Genomic DNA, 25,810 nt, shown 5'->3' on the forward strand with positions numbered 1-25,810 from the left:
TTTTTTTTTTATGCACAGATTGATGTATATACACCTGCGTATATACACAACCTGACATCTCTGAGGTAGATATTTAATGGTTGCATAGTCAAAGAATTATCCCCACCCACCCAATCCAGGTTAACACTGTAACATGAGACAATCTGGAGAATATAGATTTATAACAATTTCTATAAATACATGTGTGCGGTAAATATGATGTAAATATCTGCTCCGTGGTACTGCCGATTTTCCTGTTTTGTGGCCCATTGACAACACAACAAGAGGTAAAAAAAAAAAAAGCTGTCCCATTGGAAGCTATGGCCAATATAGACCCTTCCAGTTCTTCCTACTTTTATGCTTTTGATTTTACACAGTGGGCCCATTACACCTTGGTACATACTTTTTTTTTTTTTACCATACTAACAGATGGCATCAGTACCAGCAAGACAAACAGACAGCAAGCAGTTTGTTTTCACAAAGATAACAATTCATTCTGATCATGTTCTTTGTTTCACCACTGAACATATGAAGATATTTACAATTTATACCTGTATCTTCTTGAATATCAGTGCCCTCCATCACTGATACTAAATATATATATAAAAATATGTACTAATACGTACTTATCAAATAACTATATAGTTCTATGTAAAACTATATATTTGTCCAACGCAATATACATATATAAAACAACAAATAAATATGTTTCTGATATAGTGACCTATATCCAGCAAGTTCTAACCATGCTGTAGTAACGGTTGTGAATAGCAGATATGGAGGGCAACTTAGGTTAAAACAGGCTGATAAATAGATTTAAAAAACAAGTTATATACAGATTTATTGTGTATATAATACACTGTGTATCTACATATATTTATATAATGCTTTTCATGAGATTATATGCACTATATAAATATATATGTCTGCTTGTGAAAGGGGCTGGAGATTATGGATGCAAAGCACTGGAATGCATTATACCCCTTCTCCTCCTCTTTGAGCATCCAACTGAGAGTTTTCTTATTGGTGGAGCTCTAGCCCACTGGTAATAGCCCCTTTGATGCCTTACTGACAGTGTCACCCGAAATTGAGGGAGGCATGAAGGGGAAGTGGAATATTGTAGACATCAGACTCACAGTACTTAACAACCGATGGTTAGTTGATCTGTGCCACAATTTAATAAAGCATCAGAAACTGCTACATAAAGAGGAGATTCTGAAACAGTCTTATTTCACATAGTAATCTTTCATTAATGTGCAAACATTTATTGGTGCCATTCAAAACCATAACAGGCTGTACGGTCAGCAAAGAAAAAGATAACCTTGGTATACTGAACCATATAGGCCATGCCAAATGGAGGTGAAATCAACATACCTTAAAATGTATGCAATGCTAGAAATGTAATGGCCAGTTGGTAAGGTACACAAAAAGGTTTCAATAGGAAATCAAACATTTTTCTATTTTGCACATTAGGTAAAGATTAATAAGACTAATATTCAAAGCAGCCATAAGCAAAAAAGAACAAAATAAAATGCATTCAGAATAAAATTTAGAAAGAATTTAAAATATAAAACAATACATGGTACAAAAAGATCACACATTAGAAAATCAAAGTATAAACGTAGGATGTAGAGGATAAGAAAAGGCAAACATATTAAGTAAGTGAACCTTAACAGTGAGATGATTGTTGATAGCTACACATGTAAACATGCTCTTTAGGAAATCAACATATTTCCTATTTAATTGCCACAGGACTTACAAAAAATGATAATAAAATACACATCATTCATTGGCTTTTGCCATGTTTCTTCAAGCAAATCAGTTTGTTTATCTTTGGTGTTGAGTCATGCTGGTCATACACAGTTGAATACTGCTCCTGAGTATATTTAGTGGCATAAAATAAATGATTGTACATCAGCAACAACATACAGCAGTGCAGAAAGCCAGTCAGATTTCTTATCCCTTAAAGCACAAATTACCTTTCATTTTAAATCAGCTGAACACATTCCTGATGCATCCATTTTTTTCTTTTAAATGTCTTTTCCATGCCAGCATGTTGGTGAAAGCCATTGCGCTCTGTGTGGAAGCAGTGGTCTTTCTGTAGAGGTACAAAATGTCCCTTGCGGAGCTAGAACTATGCAAGCAGTAAAAACCAGGATTGTTAGTTTTGCTGATGTGTGTGGGACCTGTACAGAGAGACCACGTTCTCCACTCCAAGAGCAAGTATCTTTCACTACAGCATGCTTGCAAAAAATATGCTTTAACACTTAGTCTTTATTTTCTAGGGAAGCAGTCACAATCTAAAAGGTCTATTTATTTTGGAGTGCAGATTTGCTCTCGTTTACATGTGCTGGGCCATGCGTACCGCTTCTCCAATTTATAATGATCATGACAGTAATGTGCAAACATCAAAAAGTTTGCTTTTGTTTGAATGCATCTAAAATTTATTTAGCTGAAGTGAAAGTTTTATTTTACCACTGTGATTTGTGCATATATGTGTCCAACGTCTTTTTTAGTGCGTGTGGGTTTGATCACATATAGTTTGAAATCACATATAGGTTGAAAGGATCTAGACTGAGCAAGGCTTCCTGTATGTGTATGATCATTCAAAAAAAATCCTGTGTAAAACTCCCTATGGTCAGCAAAAGTCCGTCTAATTTTCATTAACATTACATTCATTGTTTTCAGTCTTGTACCCTACTGTAACATTTGCCTTGGCACCACCTCTGTATTCACACTGAGATACGACTGGTTTATTTCAGTAACTTATCATAGTAAACCAAATCAGTTAGTCTGTACTAATGCAGATATCTCAAGTTGATTTAACTATGTAAACTGAACCTTTTAACACATTTACTTGATAGCCATTCTACTCCACCACTAAAAATTACCTGCTCATACACCCTTGCTGTCCCATTTACCCACTGGAGATCCTAAAGAAAATCCTGTGTAAGTTCTGAGTTATTCTGGTTTGACATTTACATTGTCTCTTCCCACCACTACAGCACTCTGTTGTGTCAACTGGCTATTCAGCCACTCATTGTCATGCATCATGAGAGGAGCTAAAGAGAGTTAATGTCCACCTTAACTGAAAGTATGGGGCGTTTATTGGGTCTTCAGCAGGATAAGGATTTGTTAGAGAAGCAAGAGGATTGTTATAATGCTAGGGAGAGAAGCAGGCTAAGCAAGCCTTTTATTTTGCCCCAGATATGCTCACTTTCAAACTGTATAAATGACTTATCAAGCAGAGTAAGGATGCAGCTCCAAATAATGCAACACCATTTAGCTTATTCAAGAAAGTCAAGAGCAATGTGCAAAGTTCAGTAATCCAGAACATCTCAGAATGAATGCACTTTGTACATAAATATTACTCTTTGCATTATTTTACTGAATAAAGCCTGTGCTAGTTGTTTTGGACTAATAAAACGGCATCTGCTTTAAAAGAATTAAAAATGGCTAGCAATGGGGGTACCCATACAAAGCTTTTCATGGTAGAAAAGTAATCACCATCAAAGTCAACCAATTCTCTAACCATTAGGGTTTAATTAGTTAAAAGATCTAAGTATGGGCACCAACATATTTGGTAAAAATTTTAGGGGTTGTGTGTAAATTGTTTACACAATAATAAACCAGAGAACAATCTCAGTGTGAATCTAGTGCTATGAGTTGGCTACTCTGCATCTGTAGGGTTCAGCTCCTCAGTGGCAGGTTTTCCTTGTGAGATGGCAGACTTCTCTGGACACTGTGCCACCATATGACTGGTACTTTGGCAAAAATGGCATTTTTTGGGCTGTGGTGGCAAGTTACATTCCTTGGCATGGTGATCCAGTCCTCCACAATTGTAACATCTGCAGGAGAAAAAAAAAAACAATGTTTGTGCTTTAAAAAACAAAAATCAGCCCTATAGTCAGTGCAGGAGGTTTTTAGCTCACTAGATATCTGGCTAGGTCGATAGGAACAAAGAGTAGTAAATAAGACATAGTGTAATAGTATAGAAATAGTTTAGGAGCTAGTTTTAATATACAGACATACCAAAACAAAAGGGTAAAGTGTGCTCTGCCATTAGGTTTTACAAGCTAAAGGAAACATAAATTACAGTAGACAGAGTGAGATGAGGTAATAAAAGTACTGATGTGTAAAGAGAAATTGTTAGGGTGAAGCCTGCCAAAAAGGCATTTTTTAGGTGACAAAACATTAAAACAAAACATAATGGGCCTTAATCATGAATGCTTCCCAAGGCTGGAGGGGATACACTTTCATCAGTTAAGCTGGGTCATCCAGCAAACCTGGAATGGATTTCTTCAAAGTCATTTGCGAGCAAACATTTGGAATACTGAGCCAGATCTATGCCAGGTTTGCTGGATCACCCAGCTTCGCTGATGAAAGTATATCCTCCCCAGCCTTGGAGAGCTTTAATAAATCAGGCCAACGATTAAAATATATATTGTAGCTAATGAACTACTACAAAACATACAGTAATTTTGTGCAAAATGTTCATGCAGTTTATTATTAGTAGACAGACTCTAGCTCACCTTGACTCCCATTCCTTGTGCTGCTTGCATTTAGAAAAAGCTACCCATTCAAACAGATAACTGTAACCCAGAGTGGTCTCCCACTAAGTTCAGCCTAGTACTTCTAACACTAAGGGAACAGAAAGCAAAAGGCATGATCACAGCTAGACAAGGGCAGCTGGTCAATGTAGCCGTCTACAGTCATACAGCTGTATTTCGGGCAGTGGGGAATAAACAGGCTTGTCTGACTTGGTTCACAGGTAAAGTACGCAAGTTTCTTTACACAATTTTATAATAATAAATTGAAGCCAAGTAAAATGAGTAGAACTGATAAAGTTATTCTGCATGTCAGGAGTTTAAAGATGAGGGGGGAAAGGTCCCAATGGGTACCATGTTTTGATATTGATTTACCCATACATGGTCAGTCTAAGCCAACTTGTCCTATACAAAAACTACACCTACTACTATACCACACCTAAATAACTTTTATAAAGAAATATATAAAATGTCTGCTTTCATTTATTATTTTTAATTGTGGTCTGTATTCTTACCTGTCTCCTTTAGGCTTCCTTTTCAGCTGTCCTTTTACTTTAGGTCGCTTCTCACTTCCAATGCACTGGGCACCCCCTGGCCCTGTTACTTTGGTGGACTCCAAGCCCTTGGATGATTTCTTAAAAGTAAATTCCACAGACTCTCCCTCCTTCAGGCTGCGGAAACCTTCCATGTACAGCTTGCTCTGTTGGTGTAAAAGATGGGTTTCATTATCATAATCAGTGAATGTAGACAGAATTGGGCAATTTTATAAAAGCATGCATTCAAATGATGGCTCATGATTACTACTACCGAAGATACATTTTTTTTTGTTTGGTAAATGGAACTACTAATTATGCAAATATGTAGTCAAAAAAGATCTTTATATATGACCTATCAGAGTAGCCATATGTATATGTCGTGATTTTGATAAAGGACATCGGGTTTCCCCCCCCCAATGATCCAAAAAAAAAGCCAAAAAGTTTGCTTGTGTTTGTAAAATAATTGTTAGTTATTGTGTAGATGGTATGTTTGTGCATGTATTGTGCTGGATATATTACGCTGCAAATTGTACAACTAGTCATGTGAATAATTGGAAGCACACTTTGCCATATTCTTTTCGTACAATTAAAATAGAATTAGAATTTTTTCCCCACTAGGGGAAAAAAAGTTATAATAGGAGGTGCTACATACAAAAAGATTGATTGCATAATATTCACAAAGCAATTCATTATGTTTTGCAGGACCAAAGAATCTTTGAATAGTTAACTAATTTGTAAATGGCTTACCAATCTGCTAATATAAAGCCATGTCTCTATTACTTGAATATAACTACCTCATTGTAAGTCAGAGGGTTTTTTCTTTAGGACTTTACTCATGGGGTTTCCCTGTAATGCCTACATGTTAATAAATGTGCAAAAGCTATCTCCCTCTCTCCAGGTGGAGGCTGCAGGGTTTCCCAGCTTATGACAGAGAGCGGATATTCCGCCTAACTGAATGGAAGAACAAAGGGATCTCAGACATGCTATACATTCCATGCATTCCTAATAGAGAGGGGGAGGGGAAGGTATAGACAGAGGGGGAAGGGGCTTGTTATGCAGGTAGCCATGTGCTATATGCATTGTTCAGCTGTAAGCCACTTCAAGTATGGGCCAAGTGTCACTTTGGCTCATATTCATGTTGGGTGCCAAATACATGCTTTTCCTATCGTAATTTGTTATTTAAATCTCCTAAGGCTGGTAATGCAGTGATTACTATATGTGAAGTGTATACTCCCTTGAGAAGGGACGTTTAAGGGGGGATATGATCACCCTGTATAAATGTATAAATGGTCCATATAGAGAACTCTCTTCCCCAATATTCACTTTGGGATCATTACAAAGAACAAGGGGCACTCTTTGCGTCTGGAGGAAAATATATTTAATCTCCGGATAAGAAAGGGATTCTTCACTGTAAGGTCTGCGAAAATGTGGAATTAGCTCCCTCAGGAAGTAGTTTCAGCAACTACTATAAATTGCTTTAGGAAAAAGCTGGATGTTTTTAAAAAAAATAAAAATTTTGAGCTGGTAACCTTAAACAAACTTATGTACAGTTAAACCATTTTACAAACTCTCAAATTCAAAATCATATATACATGGCACTGCATTAATTTATAGTCCATGCACAATTTGCACTAGAATGATAAGAGAAATTTAAACACTATAACAATAATGGTATATATAGCAGCTTATCAGTCCATATAAGTAGTGACTACATTTATTTATTTTATTACATTACTTTTATTTCACCCCGTAATACTCAGAATTACATACTTCCTGTGCCTTTATGGCTATTCTGTACACATGCTGGCCTGCAAATTTATATATCTAGGTTCAGCGTCATTAAATGGTGGAATATTGGAATCAGTAGTTTACAAAATATTAAAAAAAAAAAAAATATTGGTCAGTAAAGTTAAAAGGAATTTACAAGGATCTTGGATTTGTGGCAAGATCAACAGATTTTTTGTGTACTTTTTAAATTTTTTCTTAGCCTGAAAAAATAAAACTAATCAGCCACCACGTCGAAGGACTTGCAAACTGCAATATATTACATTTTTTGGCTTTGAATCAAGATTAGCAAAACAATATTTACCCAAAGTTGCATGGGGTAAATCACTTTTTTGTGACGGGATTGTTATTTTCTCACCTGATGCACAAAGACATCCACAGGTACCTCCAGGTCCACTCCTTCTTTCTTGGTCATTGTAAGGAATCCAAAGCCCATTCTAACATTGAACCATTTACAAATCCCCGATCCTTGAAAGATCTCAATCTCCTCAATTTCAGGAGACTCTGAGGTGGCCTCTACAGGCTTCAACAACCCACCTGTAAGCATACAATAAAAAAGTTACTATGAAAGAAAGACTTAAAAATAAGACTAAATAGAACATTTAAAAAAAAAAAAAAAAAACTTGCTTTTCATTGCAACTGATTTTTAAAGACAGTCATTTATTATTTTTTCCCCAAACTTTCCCAACAAATTATAGTTTCTGGCTAAATTTCACCTTTTGGGTTTGATTGGACTCAAGTTGGGAAGGTGAAATTAGGTTGGTTTGTAAGGGTGTGGTCGTTCTCACGCCACAGTACAGCCCTCTATTAGCCTCATTATTTTCGGTTATGTTTTTTCACAAAAGTGGAACAAAAAAACAAAGTATATACCGGTAGTAACCATTAACAAATAGCATTTAAATACAAATAAAGGAGAAAGCCAAATACAAAGACCACTGTAAAAAAATAAATGAAAATGCCCCTAAATATACTTTGCATAATCAAAGATCAGTAACCCACAGCCAGATTTCAAGTTTAACCAAAACTCTGAAAGAATATTACTAATTTTGTTACAAGTATATAATAGTTTACAGATAACTCTTTGCTTTAATAAATAAATAATTTTTTTTTGTTTCTATACACCATTACTTACTATTGGGGGACTTTTTCCGTTATGTATAAAACATGTCAAAAGGTTTAATATATTTAAAGGGTTTATTTTTTAGATGGGTTTTAGATAGATGTTGCTATTGTATATAATGTATCTCTGTGCAATCTTCATTAGATTCATCAACATATAGATAATATGAGGGCTTATCCAAACAGTTCTTTAGATCTACTTAGTGTAAAGGCCTGCCCTTCTGGATACACATTGATTGGATATCTTAAATTTGTCTTCATATAAGATTAGATATTTATATTCTATGTGTGAGTAGTTTATGGAGTATTGTACAATCAGATTGTATAGTCAGATTTAGACTTTTTATCTGTGGCTTTTCAATAGTTTCAATATTCTTTTCAATAGTTCATTATGTGTAATTGTATTTTCTTTAGAATTAACATTACTCCAAAGACCGACATTGCTAAGAAAAGTACACTTCCTTAGGCATTGTATAGGGATTATAGTGTAATGTCAGTTCTTTTTTTCCAGCAGCATGGTAGGCTGGAGAACAGTCACATGTCTGTATATACATCCTCATTCCCCTCACTAATAGGTAATGGGGCTGGGGAAAGTGTCTCATGGTCATTATCTGCCAGAAATCAATCTATTACAGTTTAGTATGTAACATGGATCTTCCTCTCTGAAGAAAAAAAAAAAAAAAAAAAAATAAATAGCAATTTTTCTCTGTGATGGGCAAGACCTCCCAGGTATGGAGATCACACAAATCACATTTCAACCTATTTAACTATGAATAGGAACCATGCAACATGCATGACAGCACTGTGATTTTGCTTCATATGTGCCATATTTGTGCTATAGCTTTTAAATAAAGAAAGAATATAAACCTAGCGTACACAAGCAGATCTGCTGCTAACTTTACACCTGACTCCTATCAGTAATCAATTGACATATGTAGGATAATCTGCCCCTTTTAAATTATATAAAAGTTGATTAGTATTCCGATGAGATTGAATTGATCATTTGAACACACAACATGTTATCAGTCAATATTTACCAGCATGCCTGGGCTTTTCACTCGCAATCAGAAACATATGCACTAGTCTTTTGCGACTGGTCAGCTGCTGATCTACCTAAAGCTACGTACACACTTCCAATTATTATCGTTGGAAAACGAACGACGAACGTTCATGCACGATATATACGAACGATCGTATAGCACCGATCCTGCACATAGAGTTAACGACACGATCGTTCGTAGATATTGTACTCACAATAGATACGATCGTTTGAGCGATAGAGGAACTATGTGCACGACAGGAAAGTGAACGGACGTTCGTTCATCACGCATGCTCTGAACATGGACGATCAACGAACGACCGTACACACGAACGATGTTCAACGATCGTCGTCCAATCCAATCCGTCGGTCCGGTCGTTCGTTTCCAGCGACTTTCCTCGTTCGTCGGCGTCGTTGGTTACTTTTTTACGAACGATTTTTTGCCCAATCGATCGTTCGTCGTTCGATTGGAACGATAAAAATTGGAAGTGTGTACGCACCTTTAGGATTTATTTCAGATTAAAAATTGGTTAAGAAGGTAAAACCTTGTAGTAGGCCTCCTGCTTTTTTTTTTTCCTGAAATGCATGTGCTGATTTTAGTAATTTCTGTGAACACTTTGTTATGTTGTGGTCAATACAATAATAAGCACATGAACATATGAAGTGTGAAACAGATCATTGGGTCTTACTTTTGCAGTATGACAGAGAGAATGATACTTTCATTTAATCTTGTAGCAAATCCTACCACAACAGCAGTTCATAAACTAACAATGGTGAACTGGGTACCACAACTACATTGGAGACTCAAACTAGGTTTTCTGATATTGTATTTTGATGCAAACATGCTTCATAAATGGTTTCTTTCCACAAATAATAAAATAATGGTAATTATTAATATTCAACAAACATATTTTCCAAATTTAGGTTAAAGTTAAAATATTTGTTTTTTTTTTCCCTAAAGCAGTGTAAAATAGCATCTGGCATACAATACAGGCGCACTTATGTGCCACATAATTAGGTCCCCATCATTATCAGGTCACTTGAAGCCCCCCAAGCCTAGGGTGCATTGATATGCTAATCTTGATTTTTGCCTACAATGAAAAGACTGGCTTCCATATCCTTCCTAAAGCAAACTCCTTTAGGTCATTAAACCAAAGTCAAAAAATGAACACCAAAAATAGGAAATTTTTCCAATGGGGAGTTTAGTTCCAGAAATGACTTTTTAACTTTTTGTATATGTATTTTTCATACTTTAATAAAGAGATTTCTGCTCCTTTCCTGTAGTACAAAACAAAATATAGGGGGTTTAACCATTTATGATTTTTTGTGAGTGAAAATTTTCATAGGGCCATTACCCTACTTGGACAGTGAACAGAATTGGACGTTATATAGCTTCCAAACACCTGATAAAGCACTTGGATGTCCATACATGATCAGGACCCCCTCAGGCATGAGGATCAGCTGGCAGGTCCATGAATAGGAACATTCTACTGAATGGAGAACGGAGGGCGGAGGTGATGCGCAGCACTGTTAGCATAGCTTAGTTTTTAAATTTGAGCATATATTAACCTGTTCACAGATGTAAGATAATCATGTGAGCCATTCACAAACTTGTGTCAATTGACCTTATGGGTCCACCAAGACATAATTAACATTTCCTAATTTATATGCTGCCAGTGACTACAAATAGGAGGTAATGCTCCAAAGAGCATAAGATGTAGTTAAAGCAGTCAGATTAAACTGAACACTGAATCAAATATGAAAAAGAACTGTATATTTTTTGATTTCCTTTAGATCTGGCTAAATCTTTAAATCAAATTATATTCACTGGGGAATTTGCCTCAGACATGACAACTTAAGCTCTTCCCGGAGAGTTTTATAGTACTATATAAACCTGAGAGGTTCATTAAAGGGCCACATTTAGACAGGGAAGTCTGATTCACATGGGACCTGGTCATTAGGTATGCAGGAGGTGAGATCAGGACACCAAGACAGTCACAGGCATTTATTTGGTCAAACAATAATGATCCCTTTTCTAGCCTGTACCAATTACTTTATTTTTCAAAGACTGTAAGCAGCTGGTAATGAATGCATCTCTGAATGTGTTACAGAAAATGCCATTACCAAAAACAAATCTTTAAATGGGTGGAAAATCCCAAAAAATAAAACCTAAAATCCCTTACAGCAATTCAAAAATGTACTGCTCAAACAACTTGATAAAGTGGTAAATCAAGGAAGGTTGAGTTTAATATTCAGGTATTTTGTAATGTTAGATCATGCATCAATAAAAACAAACAAAAAAAAAAAAAAACAAAACAGTGCAATGAGCACATGTTTATGATGCTGTATTATGTTATTCAATATTCTATACATTCCATATTTGAGCAGATTGGACAGGGTGGTTGTGTGCAGTTTACACAAACTGATGATCTTTAGATTATGAGACAATTTTTTTTTATAATTGCCTCAATGAACTTGTACTCGCTTAAAACAGCCAGTGATACTCAGAAGATATTGCAGCACTTGTTGTATACATGTGCATATATACATGTAATAATATGTCCCCTAGTTGAGTGCCTGAAATAAACAATCACTTTCACTGCAGCGTTCCCAGAAGCCACTAGATGGAATCCAACATCATCAATATATGCTAAATTCATGTGCACTTTTTTGAGTGAACATTTTTGTAATCACTTGTGTAGTTGAACCATCCGGGCCAGTAAAGCCTTTTCAGCCTCAGCAGCTGGATATTGCCTAATGGAGATAGGAAACATGTACCCACTATTCTAGTCAATTTTGATATCCATAATAATATTTTACTAAATGAGTTTTTGGGTCACTGACTTCTCTTGTGCCTTGCCTATTTTAAGAATGCAATGACAGCCTACAAAATTCTCTCAGTAAATTGACCACGCATGTTCCATTTGATCCTACTAGCTAGTATGTTTGTATAGAATTGTACAGAAATTTAAATGTGTGTAGACTTGCATAAGATCCAGTAGTGTGTGAATGAAAGCATATTAGATTAAAATTTGTTTTAAATGAGATCTTGGCAGTTTGTAGAACTTTCCAAATTCATCAATATTTAATTTTTAAAATAGATTTTCATAGTTAGATAGTAAGTTAGTACATTGCACAGATGGTAACATGTGACCAGCCTAAAAAAAAAATCAGATAATGCAATGAAAATGTACATATTAAATAACCTACTGTTCAAAAATATATACATGTTAAATAGAACCAATGTCTTGAAAATGCAACAACAATTTAGCCAGTCTACTACAATTTTCCAAATACTGTCCAACATTTTTTTTTAATTGTATTAAACCAACAATTAATTAAATTCCATAGCTAAATATTTAACACATGGCAGATATCAGCCCTATGCTTTCAAAGTCTGTATTTTAAGTATAGGCATTGTAAAAAGCCAAGTTTGAAGTAATAATGTACCAGATATGGAATAAAATAGTTTCCAATGACTGGTACAACTGGGGAGATTAGGAAAACTGCAGCTATGTATCCACTTTTATTTTATAGTTGAATCACAATAAAAACAGTAAAAAAAATAAATGACCTAAAAATCCACAAACACAGCAACCTCATTTAGTAATCTCTTGTTTCACAAGAAGCCTAATTTCACAACACGCAACAAATCGAAATATTCTGGCTCAAAATTTCCCATAAACCACTCTATTTTCACTCAGTAGCCACTGTTTTAGGATCAGAGCAGTTCACTAACTAGCAGCAGAAACAAGGGAAGGTCTTTCTCCCAAAAATTTAGACATGATAAAGCAAACCAAAGTTTAGTGGCACCCAGCCAACTCCATTCCAGGCTAGACACCCATCTCTTCCTATCCAAGACCTTTCCCACAACCACCATTCATCACCTTGAATCTCAGCGTTGAAAACAGGACCCATTTATGAGTTCCTCTTGAGTTAATGAAGTATCCCAAGAACTCCCTTGAAGTGTTGTGCCAGCAGAGTCTGTGGTCTCCAGTCTAACAAGATCCTTCACCTTCTCAAGTCACCCACCCTCCCCCAGAAAAGGAAATTAAATGCACAAAAGAGACAACAAGGTTTGCTACATCTTTCTAATACAATAGAGATGGGAGGGCAATTGCCTTTGAAAAGATCCAAAATTCAGCAAGACAATGGTAGGTCAACTGGCAAGCTTCCCTCCCCCTCTCCTCCTAAAGAAAACTATTTCTAAACTTTTAGCAAAATCACCTTTCAGAATAAATTCCATGGCCCGCCCCTACCCCCTCAATCCGATCACCTTCTGCCATGCTGAGTTTAGGGTTAAGTGGTGGTCTTCTATCAAGGGTCAAGCAGAGCTCCCATGTAGGTCCTCATGACGAAATGTTGTCATATTGTCACACTCACATGCTCCTCTTCCTGCAAAAAGGTTCAAACAGGGCTCTCCCTGAAAATAAAAACACCCTGTGGTTCTGGGTGCCCAAACTATCCAATCAGCAATGAAGACCACCTGCTGGGACTGAAATGAATGACTACCACCCTTGGGCACACTATTAAGACCTCCCAAATGAATCCCACCTCCCTGGACAAATGTAGCTGAAAGATGACCAGCCAGGGGTTGAGCTGACCTGGAGTGATTTCCCAATTCCATCTCCTAAATCGGTCCCCTCCCCCAGTGCACAGGAGGGAAGAGGGGAGGGGGTGTTAAAGAACACTTTAAATTGAATGGGTAGTGTTTCATGGTGATACGTAAAGATGAGACATTTGCTTATGATAAAGTATTGTAAATGATCTCAGTAATTCAATCAAAAAAAAATGATCTCAGTAAAGAGAGGTACTCCCTGAATTACAGCTGGTACTAAGTAAGTCGAGTTGAGTAGAGCACGGATTGAACCTAATATTGAGGGTATTTTACTTGTTTTAAATACATTATGCAGGTATATGTTTTTTTTAACAAATAGAGATCTCACTCACATCCTAATTCACATTTAGGCATTGTAAATATGTATATGAAGCCAGTTATGTTGATGTCAATTCAGTCATATATTTTAGACTTGCCAAGTGGATTGGCTGGCTTTTGTTATTAGGTGCTGCCAATAGTAATATTCTGATCAGGAGACATAAGGGTCAGACACTCTTTGTGCTGCTGGCTCCAAGAATCTTCTGTGAAGCTTCTGTTTAAAAGGTGATAACTCCTTTAAACCCCCCCATGGAGAGGTTTAAAAGGACATCATAGTAGTGTGTCACACCCTTGCATGGGACAAAGGCCTGCTCTGCTACAGTTTCCTGTGGTCAGTTTAAACTGGTCTTGACCACTGGCTTTAATTAAAACCCTTTAACTCTTTAATGTCTGTAGTGACACCAGCATGGGGGGGGGGGGAGGAGGCTGGACTGCCTGGAATGTCTCTAATACCTAAAGATCATATTATTGAATAGGAGATACACAGGTTCATATATTTAGCCTTCACAAAGAACTGTAATGAAACCTAAATGGAGTGATTTAGGGTCTAGTATATGTAATATATCTCATAAGAGTAAGTTCACATTTGCCACTATATGTGCCCCATGTATGCAGAATGGGTATAGTAATTTGCATCTAAAGCTAAATGAGATCTATTTTTTAAAACAAATTAAAAAAAAAAAAAAAAGAAAAGGAAAAATTGTTGCCTATAGATTTCCCATTTTATTTGCACAGATCATAAATCATTACACCTAACTGATCGCTTAAATGTTCCCTTTTTCTCTTTTATGTCCCTCCAGTATATAGTTTTAGGCATCCTCTTCTGTTAAACAATGTGAAACTATACTATGGGAGAATAAGTAAAAGCAATTGACACAAGCTTTCCACACGGCATTGGATATAAACTTGAAACATAAGTAAATGTTAACATAGATAACTTAAAATGTAAATCCTTTGGTAAAAGGTAATGGCAATGAGATTGAAGCATATATTCAGTTGATAAATAATGGATGGCCCATATACTAGTGGTGATATCCCTTCAATGGTACGTAGGGTCATCACTGGGTTTATAGGGTCCAGCATGGCCAAGGATGGGTGGGAAGCTGGTCACAATCACCTCTTTTGGCTGGAACATGAGGGTGGGGGAGGGATGGAGAGAGCTTCCGATTGCTTTCACCTTTTTAGGCAACGGAAACAAGTAGTGGGGGCAGAAAGGAAGATAAATATACCCAACATAGCTGAGATTCCTGGCAATTTACAGGGAGGGGAAGCAAGCAAAAGTTCCCATGGTTCATTCATTGAGCAACAAGAGTAACTGATGGGTGGTCGTAACCAGGCATTTAAAAGGAGATTACAGCAATTGGTTTTCTTCAGTCTAATAGGCAATGTAATGTCCCTTTCCAGTGGGGGAAGATAATGTTTAATATCCCTGATTACAAATCACCTTTGTACTACACTAGATGACCCACAAGAAAGACACTCAATTGTATCTGTTCTCTAAAACACAGAAGCATGGATTATTGTGAAAAGAAACTACATATAAACACACAATTCATTAAAATATAGCTGGAGTAATGTGGATTTTTTTTTTTGATTTTCTAAAGTCTTTCTTTTTAGCTTTCAATACAATAGGAAAATCTTAGAATGTGTGTGTGTTACAGTCCCAGCTGGGGATATTCACCCCCTTCACTTTTTCTGTTGACTATGATCCCAGGGATTGAAAGTGATGAAGAATCTCAAAAATGTTTAGTTGTCATCAGAACAGCAATGAAGTGTAAATCTTCCAGTGAGGACACCTGTTCTAGTAAAAGCTTTCTAAGGCCCAGAACACACAAGCAGATCTGCTACCAAGTTTGCATGCAACCAACTAATCCAAACAGTAATCTGTCTATAGGAAAATACAAAACACTACACACACACACACACACACACACACACACACACACACAATTCTGTCCCTCCAGTCCTTTTTCCTGGATAGCATGTAACCAGAAGCAGGATTGGAATTTTGATTAGACATACTCCATCAATTGTACACACAATAGAACATTCAATATTTATCAAAAAAAAAAAAATCTGTCCCTAACTCTGTAATTTAGCAAATGTTTTGTATTTATGTTTATTCTTTCAATACAAATTTGATTAATAAACATGTCCCTTATGAATGGCCAGTGGCCAAATTCCATTCTTACTCACTTTAAATCTGATTATTTTATCAGATTGGAAATGATTAAGTGGCTTGGAAAGCTGTAAAGAACAAGTAGATAGAGCACTGAGAAAAGATCCATATGTGAGCTGGAAAGCTGAATTTTACTTTAATAGTAAGTGCATTCACAATTTCCAGTTTTCTCTTAGTCCTTCTGGAAAGTCCTGATAAAACCTGTTTAATCCTGCTTCTAGGGATGTGGCAACAGTGCTGCTTTGCCCCTGAATCTCAAGCAGCGTTGCCAGACTCATGTAAGAGCGTGTCTGCTTGTAATACAATGGAACAAACATTTTTGCATGGGTCACTGCTATAACACTGCCCTGTGGCTAAAAATTTCCCAATGTTCGCTGCAGTGTCTGGGATGAGAAACAGGTTTTTCATACTTTATGAGACCTGTACATCAAATAGTGAATAGATTTGGTGCTTCTTTAGACTGTCTTTTAAAAGCCTTAAGTTGTAATGTAACATGAGTGCTGGTGAAAAGTGTCTGCCCTGGTGCACTTTGCCCATCTACCAAATGCTTGGTCACAGGGTCATCAGACTGCTTTTGTGAAAAGGCAAGCACACACAGAGGCTAAAGCTCTGTACACATGTCCCAGGCAACAATCTGACATGTGAATAGAGGTCCCCTGGCAGATTGATGAATGACCAATTGGAAACAACTGCTGTTCACTCCTATGGAGGAGAACACAGCAGGGTCCTGCTTGCTCATTCTCCCCCCTCCATAGAACAAAATAGCACTTGTTCATTGATCTGTTATTAGACATGTTCACAAAGATTATCATTTCCAGCAACAATTATCGGACATCTGATCTGTAAGGTTCTTAAAATGTGCCATAAACCCTGGTGTTAATCAAATCCACAGCACTGGTGTCAAAACAGGGGATGCAGGTTGTAACGGAAATCAGAATGATTTTTTCATTGTGAAGGTGAATAGATCAGATCACATAATAAAATAGTGGTGCCTGGAGTTCAGCATAACTTCTTAACATCATAATTTTAGGGTCAGACTGATATCTAATTGTATGAAATATGTTTGATTATTGAGATGAGTAATACATTTTGTAATACAAATATTATGAAAACAGACACCAAACTGTAAATTATTTTATGATGGTTGCCTTTGGTAAGGTATGCATACACCCCAGTTAGGGAATTTGGTTGAATTATTGAAGAAATAAAGCTATTCACCTAGCAAAGTTAATGTTTACATTAAAAGCATATGTTCACTTTGCATGGGGAATACCTGTAATAAACCTGACTTCATTTTGAATATGTAATCATGAGCAAGGAAAATGAAAAAACAAGATTTTTACTAAAACATAATTTGCTAATCAGAGTGAACTGGGCTTGACTTTATTCTCAAACATTGTGAATTAAAAATGATAAAATGTTCAATGTGTTAGGTAAACAGCTTGTATTCATTTCAGGCTAGTACACACAAGCAAATTCACTGGCACTGAGGCCCTTGAATGACTGCCCTAAAAATTATCTAACAAGCAATTGATTGGTCAGAAGTCCTAAAACAATAAAAACGTGTATGATGGCACATTCAGAAAATTGTGATTGCATGTGTGTTATCATTTAGGTAGGCAGATCAAAAGCAGGTTGTACAGCATGCAAACAATCTGTTTACAGTGTGGGTCCAGTATATATTAAAATTTTTGTTCAAAGCAACAGTGGTAAATTCACTTGCCTCACGCCAAATATAAATTATGTCCAAACAAAACAAACCAAACATAAAAAAAAATACTTTATAGTGTTGTTAGATTGCACCATACACCCCAAGATTGGTTTGAAAATAATATAATGCAAACAATTGGCCTGAAAGCAATCACAATTTCCCTGGTATTTTACTGCTTTCAATTTTGAAAAAAAAAAAAAAAGTAGTGGTTGAAAAAGTAGTGTAAATTAAATATATTCACTAAAACTGGTTAGAATATTAAATTCATTTTAATAAGTGATTGATTTAAAATGCTTTTAGGTAAAAAGAGCACTTCTTCAGTAATTAGCATATGCACCTCACAATATAAAATGGCAGTAGTTTCTTGAATTCAAACAAGCCCAATTTTTATGTTATGAAGAGGGGTGGGAAGGCCCAAAGCCAATGCTTACACTATCTGTATTTTATGATCAACCTTACAGGACAAAATAGCTAGGTGAAAAGAATCTGTATATGTTTCACCTTAAAATCCAATTCAAGCTCCTGTGCTCTGCCTTCAAATCTCTCCACAGTTCTTGTCCCACTTACCTTTCTGACCTAGTAAAAAATACTCCCCTAGCCACTCTCATCGCTCCTCCAATGGTCTACTTATGATTTCCTTGCTCAGGCATATATTTGTTCCACTGGACACAGCACATTACCACAAGCCAGTGACAAGTACAGGTGCACTCATCTGCCAGAATACAGCATTGATAAATGAGCAGTGGTTGAGAATTTGACAATTAAGGTGATTAATTTTCAGCTGCATGAGGTGGGTCTGTTAAGCTCTGTCAAGGGTGATGTCATAGCAATCAATTAGCGCACACCTGGTCCCTGTTCTGTGTGCACCTACAGTCCATTACAGGTCAATTTGAATCTTTAGTACTTGATCTTTTTTTTTGTCGAGTGCTACATTTTTATGTTATAACATACTAATTCATAAAATTGGTTCATTTATAGTTAGATTGGCTGCAGTTGTTTTATAAAGTTTTTTTTGGGCTGGTTGCATCATTGCAAACTAATTCATATCTAGCTGTAAATATACTAATTAGCACTTTTTAATATGTCATCTTATCACACAATAGTATGAATGTTGAAAAAAAAAGCATTTTAGATCTGATTCAAATTTCATTCTAGTTTGGAGTTTAGAGAAATCAAATAGGGAACATTGTAATTTCACTTCTAGGTGTATGTAAAGTAGATTTAAATGTATGTAAATAGATATGCATTTTCATTTTTACTATTTTACCTGGATTGGTTGGGGGGATATTAATTAAATTGCTTGGATGGTATGCATTGACGTGACTTTTTGTAATCTTTAATATTGTTAGCTGTTCTCTGTTGCTGCAATGTTTTTGAGGACGTTTTAAAATGATGGTTTGGTTTTTAAAATAAATGTTTGTAATCATTGTTGATAAATGTGTTGTCCAATATTTTACCCATAAAGAATTAGTACAAATGTATGCATGGTTTCCACTCCAAACTGGTACTTGACCCCCTCCCCCCCCTTGTTGCCTTTGTCCCATTCTCTAACTCATATTGTCACATATTGGTATTTGAATGTATTATGTAAGTATTAATTTTATGAATAAATTGTCTTTTTTTTTTTTTTTTTTCGTTGTATGACATTTGCTGAATAAGCTGTGGTTTTCTTTTACCATACTTCACTCATGTTGATTTTCTGCCACTGTTCTACACAATTCCTCTGTTCATTTGTAGTTGTGTTTTAGGTTTGTTGTCATTGTGCTGTGCTGCCTGATTTTAGCCTTATTGTATACAAGCACACTTCCACTTCCTGGCCAAACAGGTTGTCAATTAGCTGTCCAGCTCAGTTGCATAATCATTCTAACACACCTGATGGTGATAGAAGGAGGTCCAGGTTCCCAAGCACAACATAAAACAACATTTATTGACAAGCTCACAAGCAGGGTCAAGTACTCTTAAATACGGGATTGTATGCATTATTTAGGTGTTTACATGATTCAAATAGTATTAGTATATAAAACTTTCCGGGACAAATATACTTCGTGCAAAACATATTTTATTGCTTTTGCAGTGTGTTTATGCAGTTTGAATGGCATTTTAGACCTTGGCCCACTATATATTCACTAGTAGTCTGTGATGTGACATTCCGGAGGCTTGGCAGAGGTTTCCAGCAAAGGGATATTGTCATCCAGTTACAGAAAACATTCAATTATCAGGATGTGTTAAGCAGCATGGTAAATGTGTTGGCAACTAGATGGTGCTGTATTGTATTTTTCCTGCTTTTCAGGCTGCATAAGCAATGCTTTGACAAATCTAAATATGTGCATGTACGTGTATGAGTGTATCTGTGAAAAAAAAACGAACAGAAGGCTGCACACTTTCCTTTTTTAAACTAGCTTTGGGCCAAGCCCATGACATCAGAAATCATAGGCAATCTTTTCAATTTGAAGTATATATGTGTTAAGCCATATGCCAAAAAAAAACCCTTTGCCTATTTCTTCCTATAATTTCTCTTTTATATGTATATGTACTCACATTCAAATGTATACACACATTGAATGTAGTGCATGTACATACATGAGTGCACATGAAGCAAAACAAACAATATACACAAAAACTTACCCGAATGATGATGTGCCTTCTCTGCAGAAGTGTTAGGCGGTTTTGAACTGCTGGGGAACACAGTTCATGCACAACAATGAGCATCAAACACCTGGGTTTAATAAGACAACGGTGCTGGTTTTGGCCTTTCAACAATTCATAGAAAGGAAATGCTCAGAAACAATCACAATTTATTTGTAAAATTGTAGGTCTGTTGGATCACCCAAGGTTAAAGATCCTGGGAGATTATAAAGGAGATCACATAAAAATGAAAACAACTTTATTCAAGATAACCACATTTTCAAAAAGGTCAGAATAAAATATAGAGACCACACAGCCACCACTAAATTTACCTGACAAAATAAAATAAAAAACAAAGCAAAAAAAAAACACACACAAACGCCAAATACATGTAAAGACAAAATATTTGTTTTTTAAAAATGGCCCAAGAAATTTTGCATTCAAAAAATACTTACAAAACCAATATGCAAAAGGATGGAATACTGGATTATAAAATATATTATGCAGAACAAACATTTAAAGATGATAATAAAGACATAGTATTGCAATGAATCAATATGGCTACAAACACATCAAAGCATTAACACTGATTTCTTAATTGCAAGATGGACTTTGAATCATTCAAAGTTTAAAAAACAAAATCAGCTAATATGCTAAATGGTAAGCAAAGTATGAAATGTAGCAACATAGATTAGGATAACACACCATGTCAGACAACAAGCATGTCAGACAACAATCTTTTGTATGCACATCTTTATGCACACAGCTGCTACGAAATCGCCTGTAATTGGGACGTGCGCAGTCCATGAAGTTTGGCTGTTTGTTTATTTTTGAGTCTATATTCAAATATAGTTATCACCCTTTAGATTTGACTGTGTATACATCAGTAAACAGCTGATTTAAAAATATATATAAATATTTATATATAATATAATATATAACAATTATATATAATATATATAATTATAAATACAGTATATATATATAGTTGGCACTATATAAATCCTGTTTATTATTAATAAAAATTATAATAATAATATTAGTTATTTGTGCAGGATGAAAGAAATAATAAATAATGAGCATCTGAGCTAAATGGAATTGGTGTGAAGGTACTGATTAAAAAAAAAAAATACTAAATTACATTACACTGGAAACTACTGTGCAATAAATGTAAATGCTTGTGCTTGTTGAAAATGTTGCTATTAATAATATTTTTTTAAATGTTTGCTGAGGGTCATGGACTTCTTCAAATATTAATACCCTTCACACCATTTTGGATGGCGACCACCATGTTAGGTCCAAAACAGTTTACTAGGCACATTTGGTTATAATGTAAAAGAAAAATCACATTGTTACCTCTGAAGCCTCATTACTCACCTCCTTTCTTTACACCCCAGAAATCCTGGACAGCACCACACGCCATATGGCCTGCCCATGGCAGCTTTCTCTTCCACTATGGGCAAAAAGTAATTTCCTGTACATGAAGACTTTTGTAATTTCAGGAGATCCAATAGAAATTTGAGGCCATTGGTGTCTCATTTTACAGTTATCTGCAGATTAGGCAATTATGCTTAGGCCTTTAGGAAAGATTTGGTATTCCCACCTCCAACCCCCTTTGAAAGAATATGTGTAGGAGGACCCTCGTAAAGGGGTCTGATTTCTGGAATTTATCAGGTATTGCAAAAGTATATGCACAGATGGGAGCAGATCCAGGATAGGGAGCTCCCAGAGGATTTATGAAAAATCATTTGGCAACAAGCCCAAAAAAGCTATGTACCCATAGATAAATACAAAGAAAACACCTACAGGATTATAATGCATTGATACCTTACCCCAGAGGTGCTACATAAGATATTCCCTCCTACGAGTAACCTTTGTTGGAGATGCAACTCTGGGGTGGGTACTCTGCACCATATCTTCTGGTCGCAGCTCCTAACTGGCGAAAGGTTATAACTCTACCAGATAGAGTAAATAGAGATTCCTTAGATCTACTGACCCATTTGCTAGGGTGGCCAGTCCGTAAGCTCTCCAAGCCCAGTAACTGCCTGATGACTAACATTCTAACTGACATTCTAATACACTACTATTCTGATGCCTCATCACCGAGAAGTGAAAGTCACCGCCCCCTTCGTTGTGGTCAGCCCTGCTCATTCGTATCAAGGAAGTACAACTTATGGAACAGCTGACAACAAGGATGTATGACCAGCTAGAAAAGTTTATTATATTATGGGCCCCATGGGAGGCATCTGAAATATGACTACAGCTGGGCACCCTCATTAAAAAGTAGAGCGGTGGCAGACTTGGGGACAACTACCTGGCTTGACTTCAGACCCACTCCCCCCTTCCACACTTCTTTCTCTCTCTCCTGTCGTACTTCAAACTGTGTGTTGATCGTGTATTCTACAGTTAGGTGCATAAATATTTGAACAGAGACAACTTTTTTTCTAATTTTGGTTCTGTACATTACCACAATTAATGTTTAAATGAAACAACTCACACAAAAATGTGAGGAACTAAAGCCTTTTTTAACACAATCATTTCATTTCAGGGGCTCAAAAGAATTCGGACAAATTAAAAAGCTGAAAATAAAATGTTCATTTCTAATACTTGGTTGAAATCCATTTGCTGGCAATGACAGCCTGTAGTCTTGAACTCATGGACATCACCAGATGCTGCGTTTCCTCTTTTAATGCTCTGCCAGGCCTTTACTGCAGCGGCTTTCAGTTGCTGTTTGTTTGTGGGCCTTTCTGTCCAAAGTTTAGTCTTCAACAAGTAAAATGCATGCTCAATTAGGTTCAGATCAGGTGACTGACTTGGCCATTCAAGAACGGCTGCTTCTCTCCTGAGTCACATCATCGATAAACACTAGTGTGCCTGTGCCACTGGCAGCCATGCATGCCCAAGCCATAACACTGCCTCCGCCATGTTTTACAGATGATGTGGTATGCTTTGGATCATGAGCTGTTCCACGCCTTCTCCATACTTTTTTCTTGCCATCATTCTGGTAAAGGTGGATCTTGGTTTCATCTGTTCAAATAATGTTTTTCCAGAACTGTGCTGGCTTTTGTAAATGTTTTTGAGCAAAGTCCAATCTAGCCTTTCTATTCTTGAGGCTTATGAGTGGCTTGCACCTTGCAGTGCACCCTCTGTATTTACTTTCATGCAGTCTTCTCTTTATGGTAGACTTGGATATCAGTCTTCTCTTTATGGTAGACTTGGATATCGATACGCCTACTTCCTGGAGAATGTTGTTCACTTGGTTGGCTGTTGTAAAGGGGTTTCTCTTCACTATGGAAATGATTCTGCGATCATCCACCACTGTTGTCTTCTGTGGACTTTGGTCTTTTGGTTGTCTTCCAGGTCTTTTGGCGTTGCTGAGTTCACCAGTGCTTTGCTCCTTTCTCATGATGTACCAACCTGTAGATTTTGCCACTCCTAATATTGTAGCAATTTCTTGGATGGGTTTTTCTGTTTTTGCAGCTTTAGGATGGCATGTTTCACCTGCATAGAGAGCTCCTTTGACCGCATGTTGTCACACCAAAATCTTCCACATACAAACACCCCCCCCCCAAAATCAACTCCAGACCTTTTATCTGCTTAATTGATAATGACACAACAAAGGAATTGCCTACACCAGCCCATGAAATAGCCTTTGAGTCAATTTTCCAATTACTTTTGAGTCCCTGAAATGAAGTGATTGTGTAAAAAAAAAGGCTTTCGTTCCTCAAATTTTTATGCAATCTTTTTATTCAACCCACTGAATTAGAGCTGAAAGTCTGCAGTTCCACTGTTGTTTCATTTAAAATTAATTGTGGTAATGTACAGAACCAAAATTAGAAAAAAGTTGTCTCTGTCCAAATATTTATATACCTAACTGTAGTTATTCTTCTTTCCATGTCCTTCTCTTTCTTTTTTTGAGCAGAATGTAACCAATAAACAACGAAGAAGAAGGCTTAGTAACTAAAGGATAATTTGATATAACGTTGATAGAATGAATACTTCCATTTCTTGAATGTGAATGCCTCTCTACAGTTGCTGTCTATGTAGGTGCCTTAAGTCAGAATTGATGGTTGTATATTGTTTACCTTGGTATACTTTTTTTGTTCCTTTTGTTTTTTTTTTTATCTGTACCATTGATTAATTGTAAAACTGCAATAAAAAAAAATAAAAAAAAAATAATAAAGGGGTCTGAACCAGTTCCTGCTTTAGTAGTTAGAGTCTGGGTATTCATATTATTTGTGTGTAAACTCTTATGCACCCCTCATTCCTGTCTGAAAAAATAGAAAAACAAAGCTCCCATTAATCCCCAATTTCCATTTATTATAGTGTTAAATCAATATATTTACATTATGTATGTTCATCAGTATCTTATCCTAATATATTAAAGTTAATATTTCATTTACCCTTTTATCTTCACACATAATATTCACCTGTCCACACTCTGGCCAGATTGTTTCTGTGGATAACCTGTCTATAATGCAATAGACTGGGGTTCCTTAGAAAGGAATGTTATTATTTGGGGCATGTGCAGTATAAGAACAAGACTGACTGAAAGAGTTGCGGGGTCCCCCATCATGAAAAATGTTTGTCGGGATTATGGACAGATGAGAAATAGATCTGGTATCCACAGCTTGAATACATGTAAATTGTTTATTTAGAATTGTATGATTTGACAAGTTTTTTCACTTAAATCAGCTGTAGTATTCTCCCCTCTCTGCGCAAACTAACATTCTCTGCATAACGAATAAACACCATTCCAGGTCAAAAGTTCCAAGAATTATTTCAGTAAAAGGCTTTGGGTTTTTTATTAGCAATATTGCCACCTTACATATCGCCAGATAGCATTGGCTAATTTGATAGTGGAGAATGCCCTAGGTCACAATGGAGATCAGTAAAGATGGTTTCAAACACCGTGATCACCACTTTTGCCACAGTTAAAATGGTCCATATAAGCCACTTTTTAAATATGTCGATCCCTGCAGCAGAATGGGGACAGATGAGTTTATTTAAATAATTGTGAATTAAGTAAGGTTACAATGTCTGTCGCTTCTGCAATAAAAGACCTGTCTGGTAAATGTAGTAACGTGAAGTTGCAATCTGTTATCATATCACTACCTTGTTACAAACTGGCCCAGCATATATTAGGTCTTGTTACAAATAAATTGTCTTCCAAACAAATATTCCAATAACTCATGGTTAATAACTTGACTGTTTTTCAGTTCTGTCTTTTTAATTGGATTTTCTAATCTTTGCAGTGTTATAGAAACAAATTTTTATAAGATTCATAAAATTCTTAAAAATATTTATGAAAGCTTTTTTAGGTTGGAGAATTTATACTTTCATAAGTGTGCCTG

At 36.2% G+C, this 25,810-nt stretch overlaps 1 protein-coding gene across 1 annotated transcript; it reads right to left on the minus strand.

Moving 5' to 3' along the window:
- Window positions 1-7,918, minus strand: LIN28A (lin-28 homolog A). The gene is made up of 3 exons (XM_072398768.1): window positions 7,206-7,918; window positions 5,042-5,226; window positions 1-3,827 (listed from the first exon to the last, which is right to left on the minus strand). Exons 1-3 carry the CDS (start codon window positions 7,392-7,394, stop codon window positions 3,650-3,652), a joined length of 552 nt encoding a protein of 183 aa, XP_072254869.1. The 5' UTR covers window positions 7,395-7,918; the 3' UTR covers window positions 1-3,649.
- Between the last annotated feature and the right edge of the window lie 17,892 nt (window positions 7,919-25,810).

This window comes from Pyxicephalus adspersus, chromosome 1 (genome assembly GCF_032062135.1).
Source record: "Pyxicephalus adspersus chromosome 1, UCB_Pads_2.0, whole genome shotgun sequence".
Lineage (NCBI taxonomy): Eukaryota > Metazoa > Chordata > Amphibia > Anura > Pyxicephalidae > Pyxicephalus > Pyxicephalus adspersus.